The sequence below is a fragment of the Columba livia genome, chromosome 17, assembly GCF_036013475.1.
Source record: "Columba livia isolate bColLiv1 breed racing homer chromosome 17, bColLiv1.pat.W.v2, whole genome shotgun sequence".
NCBI lineage: Eukaryota > Metazoa > Chordata > Aves > Columbiformes > Columbidae > Columba > Columba livia.
Window position 1 is genome coordinate 9,111,788 of NC_088618.1, and position 21,280 is coordinate 9,133,067.

At 42.9% G+C, this 21,280-nt stretch overlaps 2 protein-coding genes across 13 annotated transcripts in view; one reads left to right on the forward strand and one right to left on the reverse strand.

The window, feature by feature from the left end:
- Nucleotides 1-4,942: 4,942 nt before the first annotated feature.
- KLHL22 (kelch like family member 22) lies at nt 4,943-20,863 on the reverse strand. Of its 8 annotated transcripts, none has more exons than XM_065033714.1 (7): nt 20,675-20,863; nt 12,393-12,662; nt 11,315-11,480; nt 9,942-10,660; nt 8,607-8,799; nt 7,150-7,383; nt 4,943-6,105 (listed from the first exon to the last, which is right to left on the reverse strand). In XM_065033714.1, the coding sequence occupies exons 2-7, from the start codon at nt 12,617-12,619 to the stop codon at nt 5,728-5,730; spliced, it is 1,917 nt and encodes a 638-aa protein (XP_064889786.1). In that variant the 5' UTR covers nt 12,620-12,662; nt 20,675-20,863; the 3' UTR covers nt 4,943-5,727. The 8 variants fall into 8 exon arrangements, with proteins under 8 accessions (XP_064889786.1, XP_064889787.1, XP_064889789.1 ...); XM_065033715.1 differs by having other exon boundaries at nt 12,393-12,645; nt 20,675-20,832; XM_065033717.1 differs by having other exon boundaries at nt 11,315-11,556; nt 20,675-20,743.
- MED15 (mediator complex subunit 15) overlaps nt 7,340-21,280 on the forward strand; it is a 42,718-nt gene continuing 28,777 nt past the window's right edge. For 3 of the 5 annotated variants that reach the window (XM_065033708.1, XM_065033709.1, XM_065033711.1), the window contains exon 1: nt 21,044-21,205. In XM_065033708.1, the coding sequence (XP_064889780.1) occupies nt 21,138-21,205 (68 nt within the window). In that variant the 5' untranslated portion in view covers nt 21,044-21,137. Of the gene's footprint in view, nt 7,417-21,043; nt 21,206-21,280 lie in introns of those variants that run through there. The other 2 variants (XM_065033710.1, XM_065033712.1) reach the window with 1 other exon arrangement.

Genomic DNA, 21,280 nt, shown 5'->3' on the forward strand with positions numbered 1-21,280 from the left:
GACAGTTTCCTGTGTTCTTATGGCCTTGTTCCCAGATATCGGGGTCAAAGCCCCGTCTGCCTCAGGGTGCGGGCGTGAGGAAAGATGGTGTTGCAGCGGCTGAAGAGGAAGGAAACCGCGGAAAGGACTCAGCAGCCTCCCGGGCAGCGCCTGGGCGAGCGCCTGGTACGTGGTGCAGCGTGAGCTGTTTGAGTTTCAGAGGGAGGTTGGCGCGGTGCGCTCAGGCCGGGCCTTGGCGCGGTCCCAGGCGCGTTTGGGAGGGCTGGCGGTGGCCGTCGGTCTGTCCGGCTGCAACAGGAGAGGGCATGAAAAAGTAACTGTGCTAATTCCCCAGGTGTGCTAGAAACCTTTGCAAATAGTGTGATTTTAGCACAGCCTTGTGACTTTGTTTAATTTGTGCTTTTGATTTTGTTGGCGTTTTTTTGTTTGTTTTGCTTTGGGGCTGGCAACGTGAAATGAAGCAGCACTTGAAAGCAAAAAAACCACCCATTTGAAGTGGATAAATAGATTTAAGATGACTGTCTTGAAGTGCCTGCCTGGACTGTTGTGGGGTCTTATTCCAGCTTTGCTTTCTTTAATGCTCTGCCTTTTCCGAAAGCTCAGTCACAACACGGTCATTTTTTTTCTCTTTGTTTTTCTTCCTACATTGGCAACTAGTGTCAACTTGGTGTTTGGATTGGGACATAGGGGCTGTGTCTCCGTAGACATTTAGCAGAGTTCAAATAATCTAAAATGGAAGACACATCCAGTGTCATTCTTATGTTTTACACAGTATCATCCTGGAAAGTCTCAACATCACTAACACGAAATGATCTTAAAGTAGGCTCTGAGTACAGGTATCACTTCACCAGCTGCTGAAATACAGCCGTCTCCTGGGTGGAAAACAACAGCTGTTTAGTCATGTACAGCAATACTAGCAGAATAGCCAACCCAGAGATTAATAATACCATCTGAAAATTCACATCTGTGCAAAAATAGTTCATCCATTGCTAGGGAAGCCTACTTAGTAGCTATAGTTTCTACTGGTTTAAGTGCTTGTATCTGCCAGTGAAATCAGTTTTAAGCACATGTGGGCTACAACAGATTGTGAAGGTTGTTACCTTTTCTTCTGTCATTTGGACAGGTTTGGATTGTTTTCTGTTTGGCCACGGCCAAAATACAGATTAAAAGATAGTATTTGGACTTGTAAAAACGTGCTAAATAATGTTTAAAAATTATTACAAAAGCCACAAGTTAGCAGTAGAATAAGTAACACATAGTATATAAAAAGGAAATTAAAATTCCTACTGCTGCATTTTATTGAATTATAATTTTTGTTATAATAAAAATCAAATATATGCCAAATACATAGTGATTTTGCCTCCCTTTTATACGGATAATACTAACATCTTCAAAGAGCTGAAACATGTCAGGAATAAATAGTATTTAATTATAAACCATTTTTTGTGCAGTATTGCATGGGGCTGGGCTGATGCCGGAGAACCAGAACACCCACGTTCCCATCTAAGGCACGGGGAGGTTTTCAGTTTGGAAGGAGCTGCCAAAATTAGCTGTTCGGAACTTGTGTTCATGCAGGGTGTGTGCATCTTTCAAGTAATTCCCTCCTCAGTTTCAGGAACTGTGGTTGAACTAGACCAGACCTTTTAGGTAAATGTCCTACTTACATATCACAAAGAGGTGGCTTGTTCAAGATCATGAATGTTACCCGGTAAGATTGGGCTTCAACTTCCTAGACTACAGACAATCAGGTGTATTACATCCATACAACTGCATTTGGTTTAGGAAGCTGGATAAATTTATGGTGCCTTTTTATTACATGTAAATACATTTATGCTCTTTGTCTTACCTGTTGGCAGCTGCCACCCTCAGAGCATGGCCAGATAGTTATAGCACAACTGAGGAGGTGGGGAGCTCTGAAAGTGCATCAGCTGCTGATGAAATAAAAGCTCAGTTGGCAGAATATTCCCCTGAGAAGGTCCCATCCCTCTTTCCCCATTCCCAGCTGCTCCTTCGTTTTGCCAGAAGCTTCTGACCCCATCAGTTGGGCTGAATGCCAAAGAAATTGTACATGTGGCTGGTCTCTAAGTGAGGAGAAGTAGATTTCTGTCAAGGGTATAGAATGAGAATCCTTATTTGTTTCTAACCAAGCACTGGGTATCGTTCCAATGCAAAATTAACAACCCTAATTTAAACCATGAGGAAATGGGAAAGGATGTGTTGGATTTGGAGGTGGACAGCTGGAGAAGAAATACGTTAGTGAAAGCAGTTATGAAACAAAAACTGAAGCGATCATAATCACTTCTCCAAATGTGGAAGTCTGAAATACTTCAGGATATAAGTCCACTAATTACCAATCTAGCAAATATGCCTGTATAGCTTTACCTCTGTGCTGGCAGGAAATAGGAAAATAGATCATCAAGAAACCTAATTATTATTCTTCTGGACTTCCTAATGTATTGGCAGTTTAAGTGTTGGTATTTTGATTGCTCAGTTCTGGAAGAGTTGTTTGGCTGTTCTCTGACAGACCAGAAATAGCTTAAAGCTTTCTTAGTTCATTGTCCATTGTCCACAATGTCTTGTGCTATACTGTCTCTGAGGACTTGCTGTAAAAAATTAATGCTTTCTACTGTAAGATACAAGACCGACATATTTAGGAGATTAGAGAATTTATAAATAAAAAAAAAAATAGCCTAAAAATATCCATATAAGTACATGTATTTCTTGAGAAAAAACGAAGTTTAAGTGGGCTCTTGAAGGCTGAGTTCCTGAAGCATCATTCTTGATAGGGAAACTATTGATAATTATAGCTCTGTGTATCAATCTGTAATATTTCCTGCAATTAATTTATAGAGGTAGCTAGGAAACAAGAAGAACAAAGTGCTTTATATCTGCTGAGTTAGATAAAATTGCCAATTTTAAAGCAAAGCAATTTTATTATTGTTTAGCCTATGTGTTAGTTTGAAAAGGTACGTGCTGGACTAAAATGAGCTGCTGATAAATTATTAGGATGGTTTGAGCTAAAATAAACTGTGTTTTTTCACCTGGACAAAATACATGCAAGTAAGATAGTGCATACCATAACTTTCAACAGTCAACAGATGTTTTTATCAGATCAAAATATATAATACCTGCCCTTAGGTTTAGTTTATGTTACTTAGGGGTATTATAACTGTAACAAAAAAAAGAAGAAATAACAAACCAAACAACCAACCCCCCAAAAAGGTAGGTGATCTGCTTTAAGGAAAAGTCGTTTCCTTGTAATTGCATTCTAAGCCTTATATTGATTTGCTGTGCACAGCATACAGCTGCAACATTTAATAAATAATGCAATCACAGCATTCTTAAAAATGGAAATACAGATCACCTGACTATCTAAAAATCAGTATTCAAACAAAGAAAGAGTGATAGGGTAGAAGCTGGAAAAAAACCCCAGAATAACGCATAAGTGTTCTCGAAAAGTTTCTTTAGCTTAATAATTACTCATGCATATCTTATATTCTCCTATGTAATCTAAGAATTAGCCTATCAGCTTGGTTATGTGTAATAGTAAGTAATACCCTCTAGTGGTATACATAGGAAAAGAAGCCAGACAATGAATGAATACTTTTTTTTTTAATTGTGAAAGAGGCCAAATAACATTTTCTCTTGTAGAAACATAGGGTATCTCTGGTCTGTTGAGGAGTGGAAATGGCAAATGTGCTGCAAGCATTAGACTTAAGTTAGGTGTCTGGGTTTAGTTAGGATAACTGCATCTAGAATATGACCTGGACCACTAGAAGTCTTGAATCACTGGTTGTTTGCAGACAAAACAAATTGCCACTGCAACACTGGAAGTCTGAGTGTTTCTAGTGATGTCCGGGTCAGAGACACCTGTCCTTACGTCTGACAGCTACGCTGCGTTCCTACAGGTTAAAAGGAACTCTGTGTGCAAAATAGGAATATTCACCAGTCTCCAATATTGTAGTTTAATAAAGTCTGTATTTCCAGACTCCACATGCAGTTCAGAGTTTATTATCAAAAAAAGATTTTCTGAGGAAGCTCATAATTGGGGTTTCCTGCAGTTACCAGGTCTTTTACTTGCCACTTGGCAAAGGTTCAGGAATTGAGGTGAGAGCTGGCAGTGTTAGGCAGAAATCTAACAAACGCCCCCCTTACCAAGCAAAATCAGTTGGGCTTATTAAACAAAGTGTGCAAAACACTCTTGAATCTTTTCCAGAAGCCCAGACTACTAATGCAGAGTCATCTAGCTCCGTTCTGAAATCATCCCTGTTTTCATAAACAAAATATCCCTGTGTAATGGTGATATCCAGCAACTTCTTCCATTTCTCTAAAGTAGCATGTCAGTATGCAGTATTTGTTGTGATGTGATGATACTTGACTAGTATCATACCATTCTGATTGTCACTTTGGTTTTGTCCTTCTCCTGCAATCCCTTTACAGCTACAAGACTTAAAAGCTCTTGGTAGTTTGTCATGGGTTTTCTGTGGCACTGATAACTTCCTGCCCCTCCAAGAGAAAGGATCCTGTACTATTCAGGCATTGCACTGGTTCAGATTTTAAATCAGCTTCTAAACTAATGTTAAGCAAATGGTAGTTGAAAGCCAATTATTTTAAGGCCTCTTGAAGGATTTACTATGCCTTATCTTTCTCAGCTGTAGTAATTCTGTATTATGTTCCTGGCATTAGTTCAGCTACTGCAAGGCCGTGGACCAGTGTAATCTTCAATTCCTCTAGTTATCTCATTATTATTTTTTTTCATATGCTGTGACAAACCAATTCCACTGTCTTTATCCTCTTCTAAGGCATATAATGAAATAGTGAAAAAAAATTGCCCATCTCCTAAGCTGGTGAAACTTCACTGATGCTAATGTGGTACTATAGGACCTAATTAAGCTCAGTAACTTTCAGACTCCCATCATGGTTAATAAAACTGAGACAGTAGTTAAAAAGTTCTGACAAGGATTTATTAATTTATGCTTCTGAACAAATGTGTCTGACAGTTGACTGACGAGACTGCCATACTCTGTACAGAGGGCTTTTTCTAGAAATCTTCTTTCCACTGTGTTGACAGAACTTGCAGTATAGAAGTTCAGGAGTGGGTGTCAGTTCTCAGACTCTAACCCAGTTACAAAGATGGCTGCATGCCCAGATGAGATGAAGGTTCAGACTTACTCGCTACTGTTCCTGTTTCTGTATGTTCCATCTTGCTGAAAACCCAATCAAGCTGTCTGACACCTGGCACAGGAGGGAGACACGAAGTGTGACCTTCCTGTGCTAAGCTGGCTAGGAAGTTTTATTACCAAAAAGAAAAGGAAAAAAAAAAATCTCACAAAGCTATTTCAAGCTAAAAGCCGGAAGGAAAGAAGCTGGTCAAGCTGAGCCTTCTGTGCCTTTTTTTTTCCTGTCCATGCTGAAGGTTGAGAAAAGTCTCCTTCAAAGGAAAAGAACCTCTGTCCTTTAACTGGGGGGGGAAATGGCAGTTCTGTGGTTACTTTAAAAATGCTGCTTTCTGGCAGGCAGGCAGATACTGACTGTAAGTGGCATTTTGTGCGGAACACTTGCAGATCGGCAGATATTGACTGTGAATGGCATTTTGTGCAGAACACTTATTTTTCAAACCTTTAAATACTGATTTATGTATATAGGAAAGACATATAAAATCTCTAAATATTTTCTCCAAGCCTTAATTTCTTCATCCACTGGCAAAAAAATAAATAATAAAGTCTTCTAATCTTCACTTGAATTGTCAAATTCCTCCCAGTCTGATACACTCATAACTTCCGATGGAAAGTCAAGGTGATACTTCACGCGGTCTGCGTGCCATTCTGAGAACCATTTCTCTGTTTCCATTAAAATAGCCCTGGGCAAAGTGAGGACGCAGGCAGCCATCCCAGAAATATCATCCTCCAACTGGGGTCCTTCCTCCCAACAGTCCCTCTCTGCATCGTAAATGTGGACATAGTCCATGCGGATTCCTCTGTTGTGGGATCTGCCTCCCAAGACATAGATCCTGTTGTCTAGGACTGCAATTCCTGGCTCTCCATGTCCTGCAGGAAGTGGACATACATTTGTCCACTGATCAGTGCTTGGTGTATAGCAGGCAACCTGTGAAAAAAAGAAAAGAGAAAGATTAGCCAAAGATGAACTTGTATCTTAGTGACAGAGCCTGGCCATATGGCAAACTACGTAGGAAGTCATGCGATATCATCAGTCTTTTGACAGGGTGTTGATAATGGAGAGAGCATATCACTGTGTAGTAGAAGTACAGTACTCAGCAGAAAAATCTGCACAGTTGCCATATAGCTTTGAATCACAACTTCTGATGCTGCTGCTGGGGTAACAGCTGTATGCCATTCAAAAAGTGTACACAAAAGTGAAAGAGATGGGGACACATGGTAATATAAGCTCAGACATAATGCATCTGTTTGCATTAGGCAAAAATGTGCTGGAATGTACAAATATGACAAATCTGCTAAGCTGTCTCTGCACCATATGTTGGGAAGTTTTAGATTTCACTAGGTACCTAGTTAGATAACTGCTTCTCTTTGTAAGCACCTTTTTTATCATTCAGATACACTTTTCAGCTAGATTTAATTCTGCCATCTTCATTGGCTTTATAAGAGCAGTTCCTTTTTGTGCCTTTTTTTCACGTCTCTAGCAGTTCTAGAAGCTGGAAGAAGACTCAAGAGAATTCTCTCCAGACATCACTTACCATCAGGTACTCTGTATTTAATTGCATTATACAATTGCGATCTAACATATCCTTAATAACTCTGTCCAGCAATTACACATTGGTAATCTAAGTCTTCAACTTAGAAAAAATTGCATGTGAGAAGACAATGTAAAGTAAATTTAGTTGATGTGCTATTTATTGGGTATGTGTACGCCAGTGAATGTTGTCTATCAAAGTTGTTTTAAAATTGATAGGAATTCCAGGTGATGGAGCTTTAATTCTTTGTGGTTTAGGCAATGCGTTCAAGACAGCAATAAATAAATCATTGCAATTGAGTGGGGGAGAGGTGGTGCGGGAGCTATGCTGGGCCGTTTTATTTGCTTACTTAGTTGGAGAAAGACATTATAACACATCGGAGTGCAAGCATCCATAAGAAAGACTCTTCCAGGAAAGACACAGGTATGACATGCTCTCACCTGGTGAACATCCCTTCTGTAGCCAGAATCATTATTGCTTCCTCCGATCACATAGAGCTTTCCCAGCAGTGCAGCCATCCCATGCCAAGCCCGCCTCACCGGACCATCTGCTAAAACTTCCCAGCGGTCAGTCTTTGGGTCGTAACATTGTAGCTCCTTCAAATAGTCTTCTCCTCTCCTCCCACAGGTAATATACATCTTCCCATCCAGTGCTGCTCCGGCATGTGCGTATACCTGTATCACCACATGGGAAAGCAAGAGGTTGAGGTATGGTTTTATGTATTTGTCCCAGCTTCAAAGTATGGAATAGATATTAAAGGAGTGACATTCTTCATGAGTTACACAGATATCAACATCTGGAAGGATTTTCTTATAGACAGTTCCTTTCTAGGTGATTAATCTCTAAGTGTGAATTTCTGAATTAAATACACTAGATTTTCTGAAGCTTCCAGAACTGCAGTGGGTTCTCATTCTTTATTCTTCCTTGGTTAGAAGATAATTCATACCATTACTTTTCTCCCTAGACTACTTGGATACCTTTCTGTTTGGAGATTTTTCTTATACAGGCAGTATTATCAGGAATGCAAGTTATCCTACTTAGTAACACTCAACTGGATCTCATGTCTTTATAAAAAGACTCAGCATCGACACACATTTATTATTTTTGACCTCACGCAAGTTGTTTATCCTCTTCTGCCTCTGCATCCCTCTTGTAAAATGGCAGTAATATTTAAATTTATACGGTGTCCTGAGATTCTCAATTGAGAGGCATTATGAAATCACAAATATTATTTTATGCTTGTCACTTGACCCAAAGCTTTTAAAAGGCGTGGTAGAAATCAGCATAGTTTCTTGAAAGATTACATAGGATCTTAGTTTTCTTCCCCAACCAAGAAGGATAAATGGTACTGGTGACACAAGACTGCTATTCACTCACACATTTCAAATGAGTAATGGTCCCGTGTTAGCTGACTGAGATGTGATTCTGCATCACATAAAGTATTGTCACCAGAACTTGTTACCCGATCCCAGTTGTGTGTCTAGGAACTAAGCAGTCGATAGAAAATGATGTCCCTTCGTACTGGGGCATTATCTCTTCTGATCAGGAGTGAAGCATCTTGCCAGGACTGTGGCTCATAGTTTACCTGCCTAGGAGGAATGGGAACTTCCTGTTCCCAGAGGTTATGTGTTCAGTCTTGAATCATTTTAATGATTAAGACAATAAAGGTGCATGGGAAAGCAACAAGCACACAGGAAAAATAAGCATCTAATCTCAAAATGGAATTTACATATATTATTATTCTATGTTCTTGATATTCATTTATCCTATATCCAAAGGCTACTGCTTCCCATGTGAATATCAGCAAATTTAAAGCTACACATGAGAAAAGCATTTAAAAAGATGAAATCAGGAACTGGGGAACTGTAGTAGCATGTGTGGCTGAAGTACTTCTTACCTCCTTCTTCAGAGGTGTCACATATTCCCAAGTGTTGCTTTTAGGGTCATACCTCTCCACTTCCCTCAGGTCTTCATGGTAATCTCGGCCTGCGACGGCATATATATAGTTGTCCACAACACAAACACTGAGGTCAGCGTGCTCTTGCTGCAGGGACTGGATCTGGAACCATTTGTTGTGTCGTGGGTCATACCTTGTATTAACAGAAGAATGGGATCAAAGAAAGTTATTCATACAGCCACAGAATCATTGCTGGAATACCAGACAGCACCACAGATGTGGGTTATTGTACTGCCTTTGGCTGAAATTGAGCTCAGCTTGGCCTGTCAGCATTTTATTACCAGCAAAGTTGCTTTATTCTATTTTTAGAAGATGTATTTTAGCTGATATAATCATGCTATAAAAGCCTACGGTTTCCATTATCTTACGCACTGCTGTCAGGTTATGTATCAAAGTCTCTGTTTGCACAAAGCCATTCTACAAGGTAAAACAGTCTAAAAATAGCACAAAGACTGAATCTCGATCTTCAAGAGTCCAAGAAAAGCTTAAATATGTGGTGGGTTCTTTGATTCTTTTCTCTAAATATCTGCTGCTCAAAGTGAACCTCATGATTCACTTTCAGATCAAAATATCTCTCTGGTTTGGAAATTTTAGTTAAAGAGAAAATTGGTTTTGAAGAGAAACTATGCATGCCATAAAATAAGGGCAACCCAGCTAAAAACTAGTAAAAATTACTACAATGTAAAGACAAAATGGTTTATATGAGTTTTGTGATGTAATGGGCATTAAGATCTAAAACTGATCCTTCCTCCTGCTCTTTTCCCTGGCACAAAAGCATATAAGAGGACCCTGGAATCCTGCTATTGTGCACACAAATTCTTGATAATCAACCAGTAACAGCATTTTGTTCAAAAATCACTTTTATTAGCTAAACCCCTTTGTATTGGGACCAAAACTACACACAGAGGACTTCTAGAAAATACTAGTTCAAGAGCATCTAGACAATCAAGGGTTCTAGGGCATCCTAGTTCATTACTGCTTCCCACAACTTCAATACTTGCCTGATTCAACAAGGCAGGAAGGTACCATGTGAAATGCTCTGGAATGAGGAGCTGTTTTTACCCTGTCAGGCTTGGCTTTGTCCCACAAGCACTGCTGGAAGCTTCCTGTTACTATGAGGCTCATTTCTTTATGTCTAGTTTTCTTTCAGTGAGACCCTTGTACGGTTCCTAATGTTTTGGCTGGCAAGCACACAGACTGCACTACTGGCTTACTGATTCAGAGATGGGCAACAGGGTGGTAATAAAAATAACAGCAGGATTATCCTTATCTTACCTCCAACACCTTGACTCTGCTCGAAAACCACTTACATTGTTGTCTCCACCAATTAAATATACAAAATTATTGAGAACAGCAATCCCTTGGTTGGACATTCTGGGAGCCAGTGCAGCTGTAAAGTGCCTCCACTCTCCCAACAAGGGGTTCAGATACTTGGCTTGATCACTGAGGACAATGGATGGCGTAGAATGCATCCCTCCAAATCCCACTACACACTGGAACTCTGATCTCAGCTGTGTCTGTGAGCTCTGAAGCATTGGCTGAAGACATTCATTCTTGTGGTACATTAATGCATCTGCGACAGTGTCTTTTAAAGGACATGGACTTAATTTGTCATGAAGTCTTTGCAGGATCTGGGGTTCCATCAGAGGAAAACGAACTGTCTCAAGTAGCTTAAGGGGCTCCATCAGGGAGACCTGGTCTGTCTCCAGTTGCTCTGGAGAATAATGATAAAAAAGTGCTCCATCATAAACTTCAAACTCATAGTTAACCTCCAATCGGTTGCTGCTGAGAAGGGAGTAGACTTTCTGCAAGGGTAGCTGTCGGTACACTTGTGTCCTTGAGAAAGCTGCAAAGTTCTTCAAAATGTAGGAGTCCAGCTGATCACTCAAGTGTCTCAAGTCATAATGGTCAGCTAGTTTATATACATCGAGGATGTTCTCTTCGTCTACCCAGGACATGAGAAAATCACAACAGAACTTAATGACTTCTGGAATCTGCAAGAGACAGAATTTTCATTTCAGATACTACTTGTCTCACACTCAAGACAGATGACAGAAGCCTGGGATGACTCTTAAGGAAGTAGTGCACAAGATGACTGCTCTCCTCACAGTCTGATCACCATGTTCACTTGCACCCAATTCACCTTTCTCCAGAAAAAAAGAACAGCTCAACGTGGGTGTGCAGACGAATATAATACAGATCTTCTGCACTTAGTGCAGAAACCTTAGTGGTCGGATTTCCTCTGGTGCCAGGGTCAGGGGAGGTTATATGCCTGTGGACTCAGTCTGGGGAAGATCTTGGCAGACTTGAGCAGCACAACAATTTCTGAGCAGCAAGCCCTGTCTTTTGCCATAGGCCAGAGGTATTCTGTTCTAGGGAAGCTTTTATATGCAGATCAGTGGAAGTGAGTGCTGTATAAAATGAGAGTATATATAAGGAACAAAGCCATTGGCACAAATAAGATGTGCACTGTTCCTACCCTCCTATAGTTAGTTCCAGTGGATACAGCATCCCAAAGAAAGTCTCATCAGACCCATGCTCTTTTTCACCCCCTAACCCTCCATTTAACAAGAAATCCGTGTGTACTTTTTCTTACATTGTTGCTTTTTTTTCTTGCTTCTTTTCTGTCACATCTCCCAGTACCTCACCTGAAGCTGACAGGCTGCAGCTAAGGTTTCCTGTACACTGTTCACACTGAGTTCCAGCTCAGAAGTATAAATGAAGTTCAAGATTTTACACATTGCATTGTAGGAGATGCCATGAATATGAACTTCTTCTTGTTCCATCTCTCTTAGTCCTCCTGCAAACATTCCTCTGTAAAAAAGACAATGGCACGTGCTGTGGCAGATTTGCATTGAAGCTATATTCAGTTTGGTTATCTTGCATTGTCCTGGGAACATAAGAAATATTCATAAAAATAAAAACCTAGCCAGACACTTTTACGGGATTGCCTCTTCTCTAAGCCAACATACAAAGAGTACAGGCCTTTAGGATGTAATAAAGTAATACCCTTCATTCTGCAGAACAATAGTAGGGGCCATCTGAAAGGTAGGATTTGCGGCTGAAGGACTTACATACAGACCCAGTACATATGGATGGTCAATGGGCAGATACTCTGCATGTGGGGGAAGAGGGAAAACAGAGAAACTTGGGACTGTAAGAATTTTTTTCTAAGCTAGAGCAGTTCTTCCTCCAGTTAGGAGTTTGTCTGAATTGCCTTGGAATTTGTTTGTTTGCGCTATGAAAATAAAGTCAGTTCAAGAAACTGCTAGTCAAATTGACCAGGGAGTGCCTGATTTAATGGACAGCAGGTCACACTACAGGCACTAACAGAGGAGTGACAGCTTCCAGTGGCTTTTTGTATATTATGAAGTGATCATCACAACGGGCAAAGTCTTACAACGCTAAGGATATGTTAAAAGCCACCCAGAGTGCATTTATGCAGAATACACCTGTTCAGATAGTTGCTCCTCTATGCATACCTCCAAGTACTATGTGCAGTCAATTTAGTGGAGGTAAGCTCAGTGTCCTGGAACAAGAGCTTTATTTCTGTAGAGACATAACAGAGAGATGTATAAAGCCATCCTTAGTATTTTGAAATACATTCAGCTCCATCTTATGGGTCTAATTTTACATCCAGGAGCCGTGTGCCAAGACAGTACATTGGATGTTGCAGGTTTGAGTAACATTCAGACACATGGATGTTACTGCTGTACTGAAGTGTACCTGAAATAGTCACAGGATGCAGCCAGAAGGATGCGATGAGCCTCAATAGGTTTCTCTTCCACTACCAGAACTACATCGAAGAGGATGCTGCTGTCTCGGAGAGATACCAAGCCACTGAGCAAGGCCTGAGAGTGCTCTGCGCTGCGGTAGGTGTTGCTGGTGCGCTGCTGAAGGGAGGGCTCGAGCTGAGCTTTGTGTGGCTGAGTCAGCTCCTGATCCTCCGCCATCCCAGGGAGAAATGCTCAGCCACCAGCTGTAGCAGAATGAAATCTGTGAGACAACAGAATCAGCAAAGGTTTGTGCCTTTTGCTTTACAAATGGTCCTCTGAACTCCGCCTATCACAGTAAATAAATCAAACCAACTCCTCAGTCAAAGGACAGACAGTTCTACCCTGCAGAAATTATTGAGTCATGAGACTGGAAACAGACAGGTGTATATAAGCACATCAAATTGGTAGAACATGTTTTTTCAAACAGGTATTCTGACTTTTGGGTTTTCAGTCCAGGCGTCAGAGTATGTAGCATGTAAGGATTCTTTTCTTTGTTAGCAAGAGTTTCACTTCCCAACTCACTACCAGAAAGAACCCCTTGTTTCCTTTGCATTTCTGCATAATTTGTAACAAAGAACAAAATTGACATAATTTTTGCCAAATTCCAAGTGGGCTAATGTACTCAAATAACTTTGCTGCTATATAAACTGCACCTTCACTCTTTCTCTTGATATTTTACCCAGAATCTGAAAGGTCTCCTCTCTCCCTGTCTTTGCTTTTTCATTTTCCTTAGCGGAGCACATTTCCACCTATCATCCTATAAAATACTACATGAAACTGTAGGCTTCAAAGTCAGTTTCTTTATTGTGACATCTTCAAGCTAGCATGCACAACTGCTTTTCACTTCACTGTGGTCCCTGCAGAGAGGGTATTTCCTCCAGTGTAGGCACCATACAGGCCTATTCTGTACCTTTTCCTGAGTCTGCCATTGGCACTGGAGAAAGGTCCCCTGTGACGCACGTGGAAACGTGTAAAAAGCTGTCTGGAAGTGATTGTGTTTCACGTCTATGGTTAAGCTCTCAGAATCTCATGAGCCCTCTTCTACTATCCTGTAATTTACCCTTTCCATTGTCTTTGAAGAATGTGAGAAGTTGCAGCAGTCAGAGCTCATAGTCTCTATCCAGTTGTCAGAGCACATTAAGAAAAAACCCACACATAAGCAAAAGGAAATAACCTGGCTGATATGGCTGCGGAAGACAGTTGTAACAGGTTCTCCGCCAGCAGCCTGGGAAACAGCTTAGTGGCACAAGGGATGGTCACAGGGGGTTAGCAGCAGTCAGAGAAGCAAAAGCAGAACAAACCCAGTGAACCGAAACAGACAATGAAGAAAGGGAGCCATTGTTTAATTGTGCCAGCCATAGAGAGCGAATGCAGCATTGGAAATCTCTCGAAGTACTCAAGGTATTCTGTGTGTGGTCAGTGAGGAAGGAGCTTTCTGGATGACACCAAGAAATATGAAAATGTTTATCGCTTTGCCTGAGGAAAGTTACCCTACACTGTCAAAAAGAAAAGGAAGCTAGATGGCATTGTATGGTAAATGCGATGAAAAACAAAACTGAAAAAGCATATTAATGGTGTTCTGCTCTTTGCCAGCAAAACCAAATCAGCCAGCTCTAGAAGAGGAGCTCTGATAGGACAGCATTCTAGGGAGCACAGTCAGGTTGATAATACAGGAGAAACTCTCCATCATCAGCTGAAGAGATGAGTAATGGATTATTTTTCATGGCAAGCAGATGCTTTTCCTAGAAATAAGATGACTGCTTTTGAAGCAGACAAAACACTACTGTATGATTTGAATACTAAAAGTGATGGATTGAGGCAAGGAAGATAAGATAGCATAATAAGAAAGGCAAGTGAAGGAGTGTTTCTAGTTGTTCATCAGAAATTTCCCATTTCATTAGAAGGGAATAAATGCAGCAAAAACAAAGTAGGGCGAGGTGTGGTCCAAATGAGGAACAGATTCAGATGAACCAGATTAAGTCTGTTGGTGTGGCTTAATGTAGTTAACAATCCAGAACTAATGCAGTTAATGCTCCAAAAAAGGTTACATCTTTTCAGCTACTTGGAGAGCTATGTCAAAATAAGTCTCTTTGAGAGTAAAATCATTGCATCACAAAGCAGAAGTAAATGTAACAAATGAACTGTTTCCTGAACTCAAAGACTTCTGTTGGGTAAGGCAAACAGCATGACCTTTGATACAGTATTATAGTGTGTCATATAGCGTAGTCGATGGTGGAAGAGAAGCTAGAGAGGAATAAGTGTGATATATTAAACTACACAGGCCATTGAACACATGTAACAAGTGTTAGCAAAGAAATGTTTTGTAGGAGATGTGGCTTCCCAAGAGAGATGGAGGGTAGAGTGGGAAACCTCCATAATTATGCCAGGCCTTTACTACCTTTAATCCAACTGTAGATGGCTACTATTCAAAATACATTCTGCATCCAAATAATCTTAAAAAGGAACAGAAACGGGGTGAAGCTTCCAGCAAGCAAAGCTCCAGAAGGGATCCTATCTTACCAGTATGGTAACTGGAACCAGGAACATCAAATAGTATTATGAAAAGGAGTAAATAAAAAAAATCAGGGATTCTGAAGCCTGTATGAACATTAGTATTTGCAGAGCTTTCAGTGACAAATGGGGCTGTCTCAGAGGTCTGCAGGGACTTTATCTCACTGCTAGGTCTACTAGATATGGACTGGAATTATCCCACAATGGTTGGCCATAGGTGAACAAACCAGCCCTTCTAGCAGACCTGTGGTAAGCCCAGTGTGGTCAAACACAGATGCTTGGAATGGCTGAACTATCCTCTGCAGCTGATTTTTGGCTGGTCAACAGCTGAGCCAACGAGTATTTTGCTTTATTAATATCTTCTGAATTTTGGCAGCCCCTATTTCTTGTGCTCAACTTCTGTCCCTGGGTTGTGTCTTGGCTGTCACTGGTGAGCTGGACTGGTGAGCTGGACAGGAGAGCTGCCTCATGTGCCTGGAGCACAGAGCCACTATGATATGGAAATGCACCGCTCTCTGTAGCAACCTGTGAGTATTTTGCCATCCACAGTTATCTGCTGCTAACCAGTTTGGGGTGTGTAGGTTGATAGTGATGACTCTCTGTAAAAAGCGTAGAGTGCTACTGAGCAGGTACAACGTACCTGGTCTAAAACTTGCCAGCACTCATAATCTCTTTTTGTACATGGATACAGTTTTGTACAGTTATACTGTGGCTACTCAGAGAACCTCTATGCTGTCATGTGTACCTCAGTACTCTCCTAAACAGGGCTTTATAAGTATGTGTGTCTATTGTCATAGTTTTAACCAATACTAACTGACTACTCTAGAAAAATTCTTGCTGTAGTGATTTTCATTAATTGTTGCCAACATATAAAATTGCAGGTGAGTGCTTGTGGTATTAGTCTATGATGTCTGACTGACATAGGTGGTTAAGTCCTCTTCTTTGAGCCAAAAGCCAAGGAAAGCCTCTTAAGTCCTACCTAGGCAGTCTTAAGAGCTGGTAGAAAAGACCTTTAAGACAAAGAAGGGTAGAGGCTCATGGGGGATGGCCGGCAAGATTCATTTAGCTGATTACCGAGTGTGCTCAGCTTTGTAACAGCTGTACAAGGAGCAGCTGGGCTTGGGTGGGAAGTTACAAAAAGTGGTCGCTGAAGCAGGGTTAGTGGGGCTGTGCTGTGGGCTGCTTTGAAGGAAAAGTGGGGTGGTTTTGGCATTTCAGTTTTCCGAATTAAATGTGCTGTGCTTGGTGAGCTGATAGTTTTGTGTATTTCTGTGAGTATTGTTCTAAATTCTGATTAAAATTCATTGGGAGGGACAGTGGAGTTAGTACCTTGCTTCCTAGGCTGTGTGCTCTAACTGTGTGCTTAGTGCCTTTGTTACTGTCTAAAAATCTGGTAGCATAAACAGTGGAAGTGCATAATTTTGTGTGGTGTACCAGTTGGGTAGGGGAGAGGTGACTGTTAAGGTATTTAGGAATCGTTATGACTTTTAAGTGTCCATCAGTCTTTAAAATGGCAAAGAAATTTATTAAATAACCTCTGTATATTGCAAGCTGAAAATAATTTAACCCCGTCTCCTCAAACTTTTATTTTGCATATTAAAAAAAGGCAAAATGTAGTACAAGCAGTATGGTTCTGAATGGAGAGACAGGTTTGTTGAGTCTTTTGCATGCTGCAGAAAACCTTCTGTTTACTGTTTTTCCTTCCTAACCACTTTGGAACTTTACTAGCTTTTAGGGCTTGAGACACCATTTTCACAGGCTGGAGTTTCTGTCCTGGTAAATAAAGGAGCTGTACGCAGGCCCTTGCTAACGTGAATGCGCAGTCCCTTGAACTACACAGCCAAGTTCCCTTTGTCCTGAGCCTCTCTGCTGTCAGCTTCTTGCATGTTGGACGTTCCTCAGTCCTCTCTGTCCTCTTATTTCTATTATTGAGAAACTACCTCTGTGACTGAGCCAAGTCCCTAGAAACCTGAGTAATTTTTTTTTCCTCTCATCTTGTGCAAGTTTCTCTGTGCTGGTCAGCTGTTAACAGGGGGATTTGGTGGCTGAGTATTGCAGGCCTGACCCTAAGGTGGAAGAGATGAGGGACCCTTTCTGTTCATTGTGCTTCTTTAACGGCAGTGAAACTAAAAAGTGGTGTCCCATGTGCTGTGGGTGCTGCCTTCAGAAACAAGGGAAGGCAAGTTCTTGTTCCAACCACTTTGAAACTGCAGAGAAAATTGGACTAGAGATTTTCTTAACTGGCTGTACAAAGTATTTAAGATTGCAGATATGTTGATTTGCATTTGTGTTTTAGAGGACAAGGGTTAAGGTAATGATTAATTTTAGGGTATTGAGTGACCAGTACATGAAGAGGAAGGAGGTGTATGAGCTGCTCCAGTAAAGAACATTTTGGGGAGTGAAAATTCATATGGTGTACAGCACACCCTTCCTCAGATTAAGGGCAGAGTCTTGCTTCCCTAAGAATATACCTGAGTTGTACCTGAGAGTACCTCCCAGCAGCTGGGTCAGGGCATATGTCCTGGATGCATCCTGCTGCCATATACTCAGATATACTCAGCCTTTTTTCTCTGGTGAGATATGCACTGATCCTGTGCTTTAAACATAGTGTAGATAATTTACAGTGCTGAAGTCTGTTATTGGTATTGCATGGTATGAAATACACCTAGACAATTATTCACCCCTTCTGTAACTAGCATCCATGTCATACAGTGATGCTAACTAGTGTGTGGGTGGGTTGTTTATTTTGTTTTTTTGTGCAGTTGTGCTGACAGCCTTGATTCTCTACTGTAGAGAAATGGCTGGATACAGGAAAGATTATCCAAGTTAGTTTCTATGGAAACGCAGACATTTTTGTATTGAAGAGCTCATGGCTGTCAGTTACATCTCTACAAAGAGGTGTTTTACGCAGATAGTGATATTTTCTTGTGCATCAGCTGTGCCCAAAATAAACTAGAGCTTGCTGGTGTCGGGTATCCAAATCTGTTTAGCCTACTGTCACATGGACAGGTGGTTCAAGCTTGGGATGGGTCCCATGCTCTCTTAGAATTGTGGAATAACTGAAGCTGGAAAGAAGCTTGGGAGGTCTCTAGTCCAGTCTCCGGCTCAAAGCAGCAAAACTTCAAAATTAGGTCAGGATGCTGAGAGCCTTGTCTAGTCAAGTGCAGAATCTCCAGCTTCATCAATAACTGGAAAGCTGAGTGCTTAACCATCAAATTTTTTTTTCTTTATCCTGTCTGAATTTCTTTTCCTGCAATTTGTGACACTTGTCTCTCACCCTTGGCACTGTGCACCACAAAGAAGAGTTTGGCTCTACGTTTTTCCGTACCCATTAGATAGTTTAAAAAATAGCAACTGGCTCTGCCCTTAGCCTTTTCTTCTTTATGTTGAACAAACCTTCTTGCCTTGCACGTGCTCCTGTCTCCTGCCCTGGATGGTGGTCCTCTACAGAGCTCACAGGCTTTTCTTTCCACATGGAGCTCAAAGCTGGGCATGGCATTCAGGTTTTGTGGGCTTATAAGTGCTGAACAGAGCAGGAAATAATAATTTCCCATGACCTGGGTATGCTTTTGCTAACACGTGTAGCCCAGTACAAAGCTGGCCCCTGTTGGAGGAATCATTTTCCCCTTGGCTGCTAATCAGGATGCTCAAGCTTTCTTCTTGCAGAGCTGACTTCTAGCTAGGCTTGTCTCCAACCCACTCTGCTACGTGGAGTTACTCTGATCCAGGTGCATGACTTCACTTTTGCTATTAAATCTATGTGGTTACTCTTGGTCCATTCTTTAAGTTTGGGGGACCCCTCAGCTGCAGCTCTGTCCTCTTTCTTGCAGGGCATCTTCTTCAGAGCTTTTTCCTAATACAGAGCAACCGGTGTGGCTTGCTGATTGCGGTCCAAATAGATTAGGCCATTAGAAGGCTTAGTGCATTGAAGGAAGTTTAAAACCTGTGCCCTAAGGCTTCCCACACCTTCCTCTCTCCATAGGGAGTAACAAGAACTAGGATCTAAGCCAGGCTTCAGCTGAAAGCCAGACAAGAGACAAGACTAGAGCAAAATGCTATGATAGTTATGCTGACTCTCAAAGGTTGCAAATGCAAATAAGCAGAACCTGGCTATGTACCAGCATTTTGAAAGGGCAGAGGGCACACAAACAAATAGATCAACTAGTCAGGGCGCGTACAGAATGGGGAGGCAGCTGGGTGCCCGCCAAAATAGTTCAGAAGACAGATGTGATGCCACAAACAAACATAAATTAAAAAGCAAAACTAATGTTCATTCTAACTGGAGTGCAAATACCGGAATAATTCACCAACTGTATAATAATTTGTAATAGGCACTTGTAAGACTGTTTGCTACACAGAAGACAATTGGGTTGCACCATTACGTGTAGACAAGACTTAAGCCAGTTTCATGCTTTTGAAGAAAATGGGAAGAGCGGTAAAAGATAAACAGAAGCTTTGCCTCAGCAGCGCTTCTTTCAGAATGATCCTGCTACGCATTAACAACTATGTAAAAATATATATATATATCTTCCTGAAATACCACTTCACTTTAGAAACCTTCTACAAATACAGGAAACAACCCAAACAACTCATGTTGACCAAGGCCCCCACAAAAAGAAATGCAGACATCTGGTAGTATATAATATCTCAGCATTAGTTTTGATCACTCATCAAATGATGAGATGCTTTTGCTAGGTCTATACACAGCAACTCTTAGAAAGCCCCTCAAAAATCCTAAAGACTTCTATAACAAGAACAACGCCTTTTAAAAATTAAGCTTCTACACAATCGAGTTATTTCAGTAATAACTGTGCCAAAATTGACAGTTTATAAGTTAGCCAATGTTCCATGAACCTTGAGAGACTCAGCTAAGTAAGACTTGAACTGGCTTTGATCAACTGCTTAAACCACATCATGAATTTTTGGTGAAAAAAAACAGAAAGTAATTAATTCTGTGCCAAATACAACAACTAAGTGACCTGGAAGAGAGCAAAGGGTTCTTCCAGCACGTTTCAGCTCTGATTTCTTTACCAAACATGAATTCATTCATATTATTCACCACATTAATTTCGTTTCTGCAGGGATCTGTGGGTTTTTTTCTAGTTTCCTCCCTGTAACTTACCCACCAGGAACACAGAATGAGGGGTTTTCTCTGCACGAAAAGGCAACTTGGGAGTTGTCCATCACCAGAAGAGACAGCCCGACTCTAGACTAACTCTGCGACGAAGTGGTGGAAGCCGGTCCAGGCACACCTGGGGTTTGACTTTCTCTTCCCCTGTTGCAAACGCCTTTGCAGCTCCTGTCACCCGCCGTCCCCGCGCTGGCTCATCCCACCCCCGCGCCGGCAGCCCGGACCAGGGACGCGGGGCTTGGGCTCGACCTCGACGGGGCATCCTCGGGGCTTCGTGCGGGGCTTGGCCTCAGCCCGGCCTGGCTGGGGCGGGCTCGGTGGCGCCGGGGCTGCTGGGGCCGTGGACCCCGCTCCGCTCCCCGCACCGGGTGCCCCCTGCCCTCGCCCCCCGCGCCCTTGCCCCGGACATCCCTGCGGCGGGCAGGGGGAAGCGGGACACCAGGACAGGATCCCCAGGGCTCGCTGCCCACCCCCCCGCGGGAACAGTTAACGGGGCCGGCTAGGGGGGCGCCGCCTCCCCGGGAGCACCGGGTGGCCTTACCGGGGCCTGCGCTCCCTGTCCCCGCTTCGCCGCCGCCCCAGCCACCTACCGAGAGCGGCGGCGGCGGCCTCCGCCAGCGGCTTCCGCCTTCATGTGCGACCCGGAAACCACGGCCGCGCGCGTGACGCGCCCGCCCGGCGAGGGAGGGGCGGCCGGAACCGGGGCGGGCGGTTGGGGCGAGAGTCCCCAGGGTCACCCGGTCACCCGCCAGCCCGAGGGGCCCCGGCGGCGCTGCCGTGTCCCTGGGCGGGGGTGGGCCCGGCCGTGCGCCGGGCTTGTCACCCCCGCAGCGGGGCCCGGGGCTGCGGTGCAGGTGCCTGGGGCGGGACTACATTTCCCAGCGAGCCCCGCGCCGAGCCGGAAGCTAACGCGAGGGTTGGTGGCGCTGGCGTTGGGACTTCATTTCCCACAAGCCTTCAGCGCGCCGGAAGCGGGCTCACGGTACTTCCGCCGCGGCGTGCGGAGGAGCAGCGGCGGCGGGGAGCGCGGGGGCGGCAGCGGCGGCCGCAGGGATGGACGTGACCGGGCCCGAGACCGACTGGCGCAGCACCAACTTCCGGCAGAAGCTCGTCAGCCAGATGTGAGTGCGGGGCCGCGGCCCCGGCGCTGGGTAGGCCGCGGGCGGGTCTCGGCCGCTGCCAGAGGGGCTCCCGCT